This window comes from Astatotilapia calliptera, chromosome 22, assembly GCF_964374335.1.
Source record: "Astatotilapia calliptera chromosome 22, fAstCal68.1, whole genome shotgun sequence".
Lineage (NCBI taxonomy): Eukaryota > Metazoa > Chordata > Actinopteri > Cichliformes > Cichlidae > Astatotilapia > Astatotilapia calliptera.
The window spans coordinates 33,043,020-33,056,667 of NC_137442.1; the positions used below are offsets into that span (position 1 = coordinate 33,043,020).

The window sequence follows — 13,648 nt, forward strand, 5'->3', positions numbered from 1 at the left end:
AGGTTAGGCGTGTGGTGTCAGGGAAGGCAGGTTTTCACAGCCGGCAAGCATCATCTAATCATGCCTTCCCTATTTCAGTAGCGGCCAGGCCGGAGAGGAGGAGAGAGCTGCTGGAGCAGTGAACACTGCAAATTGCTGAAGGACACAGTGTCCACAGTGATACTGTAAATAAAATAAAAAGCAATAACACAAGCTTGTGCGTCGTGTTGGGTCCTTTGGGGTCACATCCAGATTCCCCAAACATTCAGAAAGGGGCTTCATCAGAGAAAATGACTTTACCCAAGTCCTCAGCAGTCCACTCGCTGTAATTTTTGCAGAATATCAGTCTGTCCCTGCTGTTTTTTTGGAGGTAAGAGGCTTCTTTACTGCCCTTCTTGACACCAGACCATCCCACAGAAGTCTTCACCTCATTTTACGTGCGGATGCACTCTCACCTGCCTGCTGCCATTCCTGAGCAGGCTCTGTACTGGTGGCACCCCGAACCCGCAGCTGACTCATCTTTAGGAGACAGTCCTGGTGCTTGCTGGATTTTTTGGGGGCCCTGAAGCCTTCACAACAGTTGAACCTCTTGATGAAGAGATAAATGGTTGATTTGGGTTGATTACTTACAACATCCTTCCCTGTGAAGCCCTTTTCATGCAATGCAATGATGGCTGCACGTGTTTCCTTGCAGGCAACCATGGTTAACAGGAAGAACAATGATTTCAAGCATCACCCTCCTTTTAACGCATCCAGTCTGCTATTCTAATTCAATCAGCATGTCATGAAGACCAGAGATGGGCAGTAACGCGTTACTGTAATCTGACTACTTTTTTCAAATAACGAGTAAAGTAAGGGATTACTATTGCAAAAACAGTAATTAGATTACCGTTACTTTCCCGTAGGAACGCAGCGTTCCTGCATTACTAAAACCGTGATTTTTTGCGTCACGACAGTGATGTAAGCGAGTGCACCGTTAGTGACAACAGCTGTGTGCAGATCAACAGTGGATCATATATCGAGTGCAGAGAGAGTATGAGCGTGCAGCATTTAAAGCGTGGAAGTACTGACCTTACTTTGAGTTTGATTCCATAAAAAGTGACAAAAACATTAGTGTCCGTTGTGCGTGGGAAGAAAACTTCTTTTTACAGCGAAAAAACCCCCTAAACTTCCAAGCAAGCACCGAGTGCGCAACGACGTAATGGGAAACTCACAGAGAAACTCGCGGATTCTTCCACTGACCGCTGCGGCACACCTGCACCAGGATAAACCTCCGCCTACCCTAGTCCTGCTTTACAGGTGAAAATAGAGCAACAGGACCGCTAGTCTTTGATGTTATTTATTTTCTGCTGTGTTTTACTTGCATCTATTTGAAAGACTGAGTGTAAACACAAAAAATATTTTATTTTATGTGCTGGAATGTGCAGAAAATGGGTTTCAATGTTAAACTAATTTATTCAAGTCAGAGAATGTTGCATATAATTAAATTTTTGCTTGATGCATAAAGTTAAAAAAAGAGATTTTTCCACTTTGATTACATTTTGTATGATGGATTATGCAGAAAAAGTAGAATTGGGCTGAAAGATCTATCTTTTTATCACCTATTCAGGTTGTAAATTGGGTTTTTAAAAAGTAACTAAATAATTAAGGCGCTGCTGCGCCTTCTTCACTGTTTTGTTTATGTGTACTGACCACGTAAGATCCTCAGCCAGATGTACTCCAAGGAACCGGAAGCTGCTCACTCTCTCCACAGCAGCACCGTTGATGGTGATGGGGGTGTGTACTTCTCTGTACCTCCGGAAGTCCACTATCAACTCCTTTGTCTTTGCGACGTTGAGGGTGAGATGGTTGTCTTGACACCAGTGGGTCAGGGCGCTGACCTCCTCCCTGTAAGCCGTCTCATCACCTTTGGTGATAAGACCCACCACTGTAGTGTCGTCCGCAAACTTCACAATGATGTTGGAGTTGTTAGTGGCTGTGCAGTCGTAGGTGTAGAGTGAGTACAGGAGAGGGCTCAGTACACACCCCTGTGGAGCACCAGTACTTCTAATCCGGTCGTTAAGTCTGACATCACTAGCCGTGTCTGGGCCTAAACTCCACTGCAAGTCCATATATCAAACGATCACTATGGCATAACTGAGAGTTGAAAAACAGTCTAAAGTCTTTCATCTTTAATAAAATGATCAGCGTTCTGCTCTACCAGGTGTAACAATTGAGTTTAACATCCAGGCATCCATGAAAATGGAATTTATGACATTTAACGAAGTTAGAAGTTAGCAGGAAGTTAGCTCGCTAGCTCCTATCTACCGTATTTTCACGACCATAAGGCGCACTGTGCTAAAAGGCGCAGTCTCAGTTATGTGTGCCCTTACTGTATTTAACACACACATAAGGCGCACTGGACCATAGGGCGCATACAAGTACCGTATGCGTATTTAAAAATAAAGCGGGAGCAAACCTGAATTCGGTACCTTACTCACATTTCTATTGCCGGTGTTGTGCCAAAAAGTGATTGCCTGCCAAAAACTGATTTCCAATGTTTCCGTGTATTTTTTATGTGTAATACCTTTATGTATGTTGGTAAATAGACTTCGGTGAACAGCGTTTACAAAGGGGTTATATATAGAATTAAAAGATTATCTGTTTTTTCAAGTATCTTTATAACTCTGTGTTATTGTACTCACATTATAACCAATCCGGTCCTTTTTCCCCACTTACAATATTTTTACAGAACTATTGTAATATTTGCTGCCATTTCTGATGTCTTACTCTTACAAAAGACATTTTTAATGTTAATGAGATTTTTTTAAACTGCATAAATAAAGGTTCTATAAAAGTCGCTGCCAAAAACTGATTGCGGCTTCTACCTTGTTACACGAATGTTGTTTGTGGCTCAATATGACTTTGTGTCAAATCAAATCAAAATCAAATCACTTTTATTGTCACATCACATGTGCAGGCACACTGGCACAGCACATGCGAGTGAAATTCTTGTGTGCGAGCCCCACAAGCAACAGACAAACACAACAACACAAACGAGCAAAATACAAGAATGGCCAACCTGAAACTAATAAATATATGTACAATATATAATGGTGTATGCATTTCTGGATGTGTATACTAAATATTATCCTGTGTGTGTGTGTGTGTGTGTGTGTGTGTGTGTGTGTGTGTGTGTGTGTGTGTGTATACACATTTTTACAAATTAAATAGTAAAAAAAATAAAATAATAATAATAAATAAAATATATAAAAATATACAGAGTTGGATATGTGCAAAACAAGTGGCATTTATATACAGTGTGGAGTGCATAGTGTTGCAGTTCCCGTAGTGAAGCTGAGGTGTCTATGACGTGTTCAGCAGTCTGATGGCCTGGTGGAAGAAGCTGTCTCTCAGTCTGCTGGTACGGGACCGGATGCTGCAGAACCTCCTTCCTGATGGAAGCAGTCTGAACAGTTTATGGCTGGGGTGACTGGAGTCCTTGATGATCCTCCCCGCTTTCCTCAGGCAGCGCTTCCTGTAGATGTCTTGGAGGGAGGGAAGCTCACCTCCAATTATCCGTTCAGAGCACCGCACTACTCGCTGGAGAGCTTTGCAGTTGTAGGCGGTGCTGTTGCCATACCAGGTGGTGATGCATCCAGTGAGGATGCTCTCAATGGCACAGTGATAGAAGGTCCTGAGGATGCGGGGGCTCATGCCGAATCTTTTCAGTCTCCTGAGAAAGAAGAGGCGCTGCTGCGCCTTCTTCACTGTTTTGTTTGTGTGTACTGATCACGTAAGATCCTCAGCCAGATGTACACCAAGGAACCGGAAGCTGCTCACTCTCTCCACAGCAGCGCCGTTGATGGTGATGGGGGTGTGTACTTCTCTGCACCTCCGGAAGTCCACTATCAACTCCTTTGTCTTTGCGACGTTGAGGGTGAGATGGTTGTCTTGACACCAGTGGGTCAGGGCGCTGACCTCCTCCCTGTAAGCCGTCTCATCACCGTTGGTGATAAGACCCACCACTGTAGTGTCGTCCGCAAACTTCACAATGATGTTGGAATTGTTAGTGGCTGTGCAGTCGTAGGTGTAGAGTGAGTACAGGAGAGGGCTCAGTACACACCCCTGTGGAGCACCAGTGTTCAGTGTGATGGGGGATGAGGTGATGCTGCCCTGTCTGACCACCTGGCGTCTGTCAGACAGGAAGCTAAGGATCCAGCTGCAGAGGGAGCTGCTCAGTCCTAGATCCTGCAGTTTCCTGTCCAGCTTCGAGGGAACGATGGTATTGAATGCTGAGCTGTAATCTACAAACAGCATTCTCACATACGTGTCTCTCTTCTCCAGGTGTGACAGGGCAGTGTGTAGTGTCAGGGCTATGGCATCATCAGTGGACCTGTTGTGGCGGTATGCGAACTGTAGAGGGTCCAGTGAGTCGGGTAGTGCAGAGCAGATGAAGTCCCTGACCAGCTTCTCGAAGCATGCTACAACTATTATAACTACATGTGTAGCGCTTATGAAAGAGGTTATAGATGGGATCATAAAAGGAAAAAATGGTTTTGTTGTTTTTACTTCATGTGCATCCTGGGTATAGACCAGTATAAAGGTGTTTCTTCCCAATAATTGCTGTCTCGCATCCTTCATATTGCATTTTAAAACGTAGAAGCCTGATTTTATTATTACATATAATTTCTAACAAGCACATTATACGGAGCTGGAGAGTAAACAGTTTGAGCAAATCCACACTCATTCTGTCAGAGCATCATTTATTCATCAGAATCAGACCAAAGCAGATGTATCAGGTCACCTTATGCACCTTATGATTCTGGGGTGTAAAATTCTCCTGTCCATGTCTTAAACTGAATTGTTCGCAACACATTCATAAGATCCTTACGAACCTCTTCCTCTGCTCTCTGCCTGTTTTCAGCTGAGTGTTCGTGCACATGTTTTATTTTTAACTTCTTCCTCATTTGTAAGCAAGTTGCTCAGGCTCTCGGGTTCAGCACAGTTACCAAAGGCCAGTCTTTGGTGTCGTCTGTGTTCAAGCCAAACAAATTGTGACATGATCTGCAAGGGTTCATTTTTTCATCATTACTGAGATTAAATGCCTCACACCTGATGTCTCCAGGTACTTCAATGGTTCCATCAAAGTAATCTTTCTTGACCTTTTTTGGATAATAGGTCATCACTGCACCAGATACATATTCATCCCATTTGCTAAGACAGGAGGCAGCAATCACAATTTTCCCCGGGTTAGGACCGTTGGTGGACATGGAGACTCCGTAGTACCTCTCTGAATTTTGGTCGGTTTTGGATTTCTGGGAAATGCAGATGGTGGAGGAGACCAGAAAAAGTGGAGCAAGGTTTTTGATGAGTTCTTGCAGACTCTTTCTTATTTGCTCTTCGTTCTCTGGATTCTTCAGCAGGACAATCTGGAAATAGTTACAAATACAGCCTAAATGTTACACCAGCATCCTAGAAATGATCAGCTTCCATTTGTTTATATTGTAACTGTAATATTTTTATAAATATCTGACTCTAATTCATGAGATTTTTGTGATTTCTTTTAATATATAGTTGATCCTTGGCGGTCGCACACACTGGCATATGTGTTCTGTGTCAGAGTTGAAACTCCTTTCAATGTAGTCCAAAGCATCGACATAAATATCCTTGTCTGTTACAGGGATACCAGTTATCTCACCGTGCACATATTCTCCATCCTCTTTGCTGTCCATCACACCAAAGTGTATTGTGCCATTTGATCTGATATTCATACAACCAGCTGCAAATTTAAGAACCTCTTTGGCAAACTTAGCTTGGAGTCTTGTGCGATCCAATGTAGCAGCTACAGCAAAAGACTTAAATTCGTGGCATGGCAATATCAGATTAAAAGCACCTGATTCAGGCTGCAGGATTCTGTGTTTCACATATAAAAAATCAATCCCTTCTTGATCAAATGGCCTTGGGGTCCGTGTACTTTTCGGTATTTGAAGTTTCGTTTCAGAAAGTATAATTTAAAAAAGAAAATGAGACACTTATTTAATTCTCAACTTAAAAAGCTAAAATGAAAAACGTAAAACAATTGTTTTTTTCATTTTGTCCTTTCGCACATCAGAAACGAAAAACCCAAGAAAAAAGAACGAGAAAGGGCCCTTTATTTATTTTGTCTGAACCGGAAGTTTTAGTAGGTCAACAACCTGTACAAGTGATGCGCAAACTTATGGCAAACACTGTAGTGTGGACATCATGACGTTGGAAAAATACTCAGACGTGATCATGGAGATGGCAAAACAAGGCCTGTCATCGGAAATTATATCAGAGCGTCTGTCATATGAACACGGGGAAGTGAGAGGATTTTCTGCGAGAAATGTTAGAAAGTTTTGTGCTGAGCAAATCACTAGCTGTCGACTCTCGGACACACGGTTGGAGCTTGAGGTGACACAAGCTATAAATGAGGTAAGGTACTTTCTTCCTTCACCTTATGACTGTGTATGGTTGTCTTAACTGGGTTGTAAGGGGGTTAGTCTAGACTGTGTGCGCGCGCCCGCGCGTTTTAGCGTCTTGCGGGTGGTGGGTAACGTTAGTTATTTTAAAGATGTCTCTCACTGGTATTTGTACAGTTAATTAGCACAATACTTTAGCTTTACACATTTGCTTTCAGAATAAGCTACTTTACATTTGTTGTTCTAGTAGTAGCATGATCTTTTATTTTAAACAGGTGGGCCCAACATATGGCCGCAAAATGATGAAGGGCTATCTGTCCACAAAAGGGGTACATGCTGCAGAGGGACGAATTGGGTCAATTTTAAGAGAGGTGCATCAACCTTATCATGAAGCAAGACGCCAGGTAGCCTATGTTATTTAATCTTCCACTAGAACTGTATTCCAATGTTCTTTGTCATATTTGTGATATACATCATGTAATGGTAGGGCCTAATTCTGTTTAACAGATGTACGCCCTGCTTTAACAGTTACTTGACTCTTCCTCAAACGTATGATCAAATCTGCCTTTATCCAGTCAGCTGTCATTTATTTTTGTGATTTTTTTGTAAGGGAGCTCGGAATCTTAATCCCACACCGTACCATGCTGAATGCATGGGGCACAAGGTTCACCTGGACCAAAACGAGAAACTTGTAATGTTTGGAGTCACCCATGTTTTAGCTGTAGATGGATTCAGTAAAAAGATTGTGAGTCATTCCACAATGCCAATCAAAAACAACTTGAGCATCTATGAATATGTTTTCAGGTAATACAACCTCTCAAACCATTTATTTCATCTTAAGTGTTTTGATGGACATGTTAGTCATATTGGACATGAGCTGCACCCAAATTTACAATATTTGAATTTAAATTAGACATGCAACAGATGGGTCTGGTTATGTTCCTGAATATAATATATTAAGAACTTACCAAACATTTTGATCAACATTTTCTATTAATGTAAAAATAAATAAAATGGAATTGCACATGAATCATTTAACTACTTTATTGCAATTAATCAGTGTTCATTTATGAATGGAACAAGGTTCTTGGATTTCCACATATCTTTCAATTGTTCTGACATACATCTAAAGTCTGAGCATGACAGTGACATTGCAAAGAAACTTAAGAAATATATGTTGTCCTACTACAACTAAAATATTACCCAAAAAAAACATGAATGAATACATTCAAAATAATAACACCTTTGCTGGTCTTAAAGCAAAATAGTTAATAAATGTTCTTTATTTTTCCTGTACCAGACCTGCAGTGATCACCTATGGTATGTGGGACCAGGTGCGAGTAGACCATGGAAAGGAATTTTATTTAACACTATTCATGCAAGAGATGCTGTCACATCATCGCTTCAATCAGGAGAGACTGCCTTATTTACAGACCTCATCCACAAGAGTAAGATTTAAGTACCATTAACATCAGCTGAAATTCTTATACTATTACGTGTACTACTACGTACATTTAAGACATGTTTCTTTTAACTCTTTTAGAACCACACAGTTGAAAGGATTTGGCCTGAAATCAACAACCGTGTCAACTACCCACTAAAAACTGCCCTACTCCAGCTGATGGACCAGGAGGAGATAGATATGGAGGATAACCTTGTGCGATACTGTGTGTCCAATCTAACCTGTCAGCTGTGTAACATTGGTCTTGCAAGTGTGGTAGAATCATGGAATGCTCATAGAATCCCAGGTTAAAAAAAAAAAAAAAAAAAGTCAGATTGCTTACAACCCTGATAATGAACATTTAAACACCACCTCTATTTTTTACAGGAAAAGGCATACCAAATCACTTTGCAGAACATGGGTGTAAAAGAAGAATTTCTCCAGAGCTCTTGCCAAATGCACTTGAAGCAGCAGACCTTTACAGGCAGCACTTGGGATCTGCACTCAAAGAATATTCGACTTTTGGAGTTGATCCCTTCACAACCGAACAGGACAAACTTAGAACAGAGAGTCATTTTGCAGAAAAATATCCTGATATTTCACATTTGTTTTTTAGAGCCGTAAATGGTGACTTTATGCCATACAAAGAAGCTCTGCTCTGTCTCATAAACATAACTCAGAGAAATGTATGAACCACTGCATCTGTAAACTGTACAGAACAGACAAAAAAAAAAATCAACTGACTGTAAACATTTGTGTGTACACACTACATTACTCCTCTGCAAAAAAAGATTTCAATACAGAAAATGCAGCTGTTAGACCAGTAATTTGTAGAACTCCGTTGTTACTCTCCCTGCATTTTGCACAGTGCTGTGATGTCTCTTGCCACTGTTCCACACATGTCTTGCAGCCAATAATGCTTCTGCAGCACAGTGAGAACACTGGATCCTCAATGATGTCTGCAAAAGTAAATCAGATAAGTGAGACTGTTATCCATTTATGTTGAATTTAGTTCAAACTATAGGTTCAAAGTCAGTCTTGACATAAATTTACAGACAGCATGCAGAATATTTTTGGTTATTCTGTAATTCCTCTTGTTCACGCTGTTCTGAGAAAGTCCCTGTCTATATTTTTGTCTATAATTGATGAGGGGCAAAATCAGTACATTTTCTCAATTAGCAAGCAAGAAAAATGAAAAAGTTACAGGTACTTGATTCAATATATGCAACTACAGTCCCATTTTAAATGTGAACTTTTTAGTTTTACATTACTGTGAACAGTGTACCGTCACCCATACTGACATTGTAATCAATTTGAAAAGCTATACTTTCATAGTCAAGATTGCAAGGAGAACCCAAATTAAATGTGCATGTAAACTTTTGAATGTTATGTTACAGTAGACCTGCATCTTGATTGTCTGTGCCTAAGTATTTAAATGGACACTGCTGAATAAAGAGCCTATGTTTGGTAAAAAAATGTTTGTCCAAAGTAATGATTGAATGTGGTTTGACATTGTTTTAATTGTAATTAAAATGTTAGTGTAGATGTAATGTATTTACTAAGCAACATTTGAACATACTCATACAAACCACGCAGCTAAATCCCTCCTTGAGTGTCTGCAGCTTGGGGGTTGTGACTTTCTGGGCAACTGCAAGATCAGTGAGCTCTTTGATTGCTGCTGTGACAGCTGGCAGACTTTGAGATGCCAACACCAACTCTTCTATTTTGTCACTCACTTCTCCCAAACTGGCACTGTCATCATCTTTACGGCTGCTACAAATAAAAATGGATAATCAGATGTCAAAGCTACTTACTGGCTTAAAGAAACATCACATCACTTACTGATAGATGATGATTTATGTAGTGATGTCTTACTGCTATTATAGGATTTAAATCAAATTAATTCTTCTATATTGATGTTCATCCTATAGTATATACATATTTATTCACATACCTCAGTTTCTTCCTCTTTGTTCCCTGGAGGCAATTAAAGTCTTGTTCAGGCACAGCAAGAATTTTTCGTGCATTTTGTCTCCAGTACTGTGACCCTACAGATGAAAAACAAAACCAAAGAAACCTGTTTAGAAGCCAATACCATATTACCCAATAAATATTACAAAGAGTCTGGTAAGACATGTCTCTCCATAAGATATGGGCTTTAGCTGTAATATTATGGCTCACCTGTTGTGCCCTCCGACTCCAGAATTGCATTGCCCTGTGCATCTGTCAAAATTATTGGGTTGTAATTACCAATGGCATCTTGCACTTTTCCTACTATCCCTTGAAGCGTAGCCTCAGACTCCAGGAATCGTACAACCACCATTCTATTGGGAATCAACCTCCCACCAACTACATCTGCAAAGTACACTGATCTGTAAAACAAAACATAATAATTTTACATATCTTGTAAAAGACAGCAGGCCACAAATCCATTCAGTGATTGCTATAGGCAAATTGTACTAAAACAGCTTTGCTATTCTTAACAATTCAACTATCCATGCACCTTATGTTTCTTTTTATTTTGCCTGTTCTGTAATTTAATATTCAAGAACACAGACTCATCCTACCTCTGAAATGTTTTGGAGGACATAGGGGAACTTGAAGTAGCCTGCTGTGAACGTGAAGGTGCAGACGCTGCCACAGCTGGTGCTCGCATAAATGCAAAACGCTGCCCGCTGGAACCTGCTGTTGGAATTGACTCCATGTCTTCTCCGTGGACTTCATAGTGACCTCTGGGTGTAAGGTCTAATGCGCTGAAAACACCAGAGACCGCACCGGGGAACATAGCCACGTTTGAATCATCCGTGATGTACAGAGTATGCGCGGATACCTGTTTAAGAAAAGTTTCCGTAAATCACGTTGCTCTGCTAACGTGTTACTCCTGTGCACACGGTTAATAGGCTCTAAAGGCTTACTTATTAGCTAGTAGCCGGTAAAAGTCAATGAATAACTATTTACACATTAGCACATGTGCACAATTCACATATTAGCACAATGAAGACGGCTAGACATAGTATTAGTAAAAGTAGGCCTACATGAAATCACCAAATGTTAACGTTAGCCGTTCCGCAGTAAGGAAGAACAATAACGTTCATAAAAAAACTGCTGAAAGCAAAGTTTGCGAAGTTTACATATCTACCTGAAAGATGCGACCCAGTTTTTCTGCAGTCATGTCTTCGTCCCGGAGTGTCACTCTCTTAGTTTTCCTAAAAACAACGTAATGGTCCATCCTCTGTTTATTCCAGTGTAACTTTAAGGCCGTCGATCTCTTGTGTGGGGGACGGTGTGCGCGCGCCATAAAAAAACGCGCAGAAGAAGTACTTCCCGTTTCAGACATTGAAAATGCGTCTATTTTTTTGTTTTTGCGCTAGTATACTTTCATTATTTGAATCACGAAGAAATCCAAAAAAGCACGTCTAATTTTAAGTGTATGACGGCTATTTGTTACCACCGAATGAAAAAACAAGTTATTTTCGCCCATTTTATTCTTTATCAAAAATTAAAAAAATGAAAATTCTTTTAAATATCGTTTTTTCGTTTTGGTTTCTGAAACAAAACTTCAAATACCGAAAAGTACACGGACCCCTTGGTTTACAGTCTTCCTTTGAGATTAACACACATTGTTCCTGAGAAGCGTGGTTCTCCTCAAAGACATCTTGTTCTGTCTCTGTAGTTTGTGCTGGAGGACCATCACTTACTGTTGAAACAGACTGAACCAATTTCTGACTCCTCTTTTCCTCAAACTCAGTTCTTTTGGAACCAGTAGTTTTTTTCTTTTCTTGACATTTTTGCTGGGAGTTGATAAGCTCATCTCTTCTCTGAATAATCAAATGAGCAGGCCCTGACTTCATGTAGATTTTTGTTTTTAGAAAGTCCTCATTTAGTGCAAGTAGGATTTTTCCATTTACTTCTTCTTCATGGAGCTTTTCTATGTACTGTTCCTTCACTCCAATTGATCTTAGCCAGGTGCTTACTTCAGATTCAGTCCAATTCTTGGGTGACTGCTGAGGTGTGTCAGCTGTGAAAGGACAAAAAAGCAAAACAAAACATGAATTACCCTATGCATAAAAACATCAGTTAAATAAATATGTGTGACAATAACTTTTTTATTTAAGACAAAAACTGACAACATATTATACCGCTTCTTTATTTTGAAATTCCTTGTATATTAAAACATTTTTTCGCCGTTCCGCCTAATCGCATTATGTATGTGGCGAGAGGCAAGCTGCATACATAGTTCACCAGAGCAGAATTCATATTCTTTTACATACTATGGAGGCATTTTTTAATTTCTCTGCAGCTTCAGACTGAAGATATCAAGGATCTATGTTCACCAAAGAAGCAAAAACATGAAGGAAAGGGAATGTCATCTGGATAAAATGTCGCCTCAAGCCTCATATCCTGAGCTTAAATTGGGGCTCTAACACATGGAAATGCTTGATGACATCCGTAACCCCTTTTCTCTAAAAACCAAGTGAGATATCTCACTGTGGGAAGTGCCCTCTGGCGTGACCAATCATGGAAGCTCTACTACCACAACGTCTCTCGAAGACGAACCAACAATTTCGAGGACACGGGGTCCACAGACATCCTTTTATAATAGCCCCTGTGCCATAGATGTGACATAGGCTTCATTCTATGAGAGGTAGCCCAGGACACAAAGAATTGGTTGCTTTTCCTAAACCCCTGAGTCCTGTTTAGCTAAATGCATAATGCGCAGACAGGACAAAGTGAATTAAGCCGCCTCTGGCTCTCATCAGCAAATGGCCGGTGGATGAAAAACTGATAGCTCCAATGGTAGACTCCCTAACCTTAGACACAAAGGTAGGCTTAGGGCACAGAGCCACCTTTCTATAATTTGGGAAAAACTGGAAAATAAAATTGATTGATAGATAGATAGATATATAAGGGTGCAACGATACACAATTCACGGTTCGGTTCGGTTCGATACTTTGGTGTCACGGTTCGATATTTTTTCGATACAAAAAAATGTTCATGCATTTTTAATTTGTCATTTATTAAGATTATAAATATATATTTTAACTCAAAAGTACAGTTTTTAAATTTAACCCTAACCCTTGTGCGTGTTTTTTATTTTGACAGCGAATGCGCACCTGCGGACCACTTATGTGCAGCCCTGGTTATTTAGCTCATCATATCGCAGCCACAGAAATTCTTTTGTCCATGAAACCATAAAGCTGCACTTTCTTTTTGCCTTATAGTCTGATTTGCCATAACTTCTCCGTTTTGTGGTAAGCTTTTCTTTGGCTGTCACTTCTTCACCCTGACCTGTCTTATTTGGCTCAGCAGAACTAAAATATATATCCTGCTGCTTTTACACAGGCACTCACATAAGCTCAGCGATTCTCTGCGCGATCAACCTCTCACATGTGTAAGCTGCGGGAGATTTCACTTGTCATGTTTGCATAGTAAGCTAACAATTAATAAGACGATGTCAGAGGAATTGGTGCACAAATTATCATCACTCACAGATCAGTGCTGTCGCTCTCTATACACAGTTCGCACGATTGCAAAGTGAAAGCAAAAAAACAAGCACAAATTCAAACGCGACTTCAATATGTCACATATTGGCAGTGGCTCACCGATGCCAATGACATAATTACCCAGCTACATTTCTGAAAGAATGCAAAAGCATTGACATATTTTTCCTACAATAGCCCGACGGGCAGGGCAGAGATAGATTTTGGTAACCCGACTGAAAAAAATCGCTAGCTCCGGGACGTCGGGCTAGCGATATTGCAAGCCCTGTATCTGATTGAGGAATCACTCATCTTTGGAAAAGAGA

The 13,648-nt window shown here is 40.4% G+C and overlaps 2 protein-coding genes across 3 annotated transcripts in view; both read right to left on the bottom strand.

The window, feature by feature from the left end:
* Positions 1–4,707: 4,707 nt before the first annotated feature.
* Positions 4,708–13,648, bottom strand: part of LOC113014918 (uncharacterized) — an 11,537-nt gene continuing 2,596 nt past the window's right edge. Inside the window, exon 5 of one of the 2 annotated variants that reach the window (XM_080296433.1) lies at positions 4,708–5,390. In XM_080296433.1, the coding sequence (XP_080152559.1) occupies positions 4,944–5,390 (447 nt within the window). In that variant the 3' untranslated portion in view covers positions 4,708–4,943. Of the gene's footprint in view, positions 5,391–11,425; positions 11,861–13,648 lie in introns of those variants that run through there. The other variant, XM_080296434.1, reaches the window with a different exon arrangement.
* Positions 7,430–11,420, bottom strand: LOC145423693 (uncharacterized). Its single transcript, XM_080296432.1, has 5 exons — positions 10,410–11,420; positions 10,024–10,214; positions 9,797–9,890; positions 9,422–9,615; positions 7,430–8,801 (listed from the first exon to the last, which is right to left on the bottom strand). Exons 1-5 carry the CDS (start codon positions 10,625–10,627, stop codon positions 8,614–8,616), a joined length of 885 nt encoding a protein of 294 aa, XP_080152558.1. The 5' UTR covers positions 10,628–11,420; the 3' UTR covers positions 7,430–8,613.

What these genes read in the sequence shown, in the direction of transcription:
- LOC145423693 (XM_080296432.1), bottom strand. Translation starts at nt 10,627, where the DNA reads ATGTTCCCCGGTGCGGTCTCTGGTGTTTTCAGCGCATTAGACCTTACA. An exon ending in ACAAAGAGGAAGAAACTGAG is followed by an intron (nt 9,616 to 9,796) that starts GTATGTGAATAA and finishes TTTTATTTGTAG; the next exon opens with CAGCCGTAAAGATGATGACA. An exon ending in TAGCTGCGTGGTTTGTATGA is followed by an intron (nt 8,802 to 9,421) that starts GTATGTTCAAAT and finishes TTACTTTTGCAG; the next exon opens with ACATCATTGAGGATCCAGTG.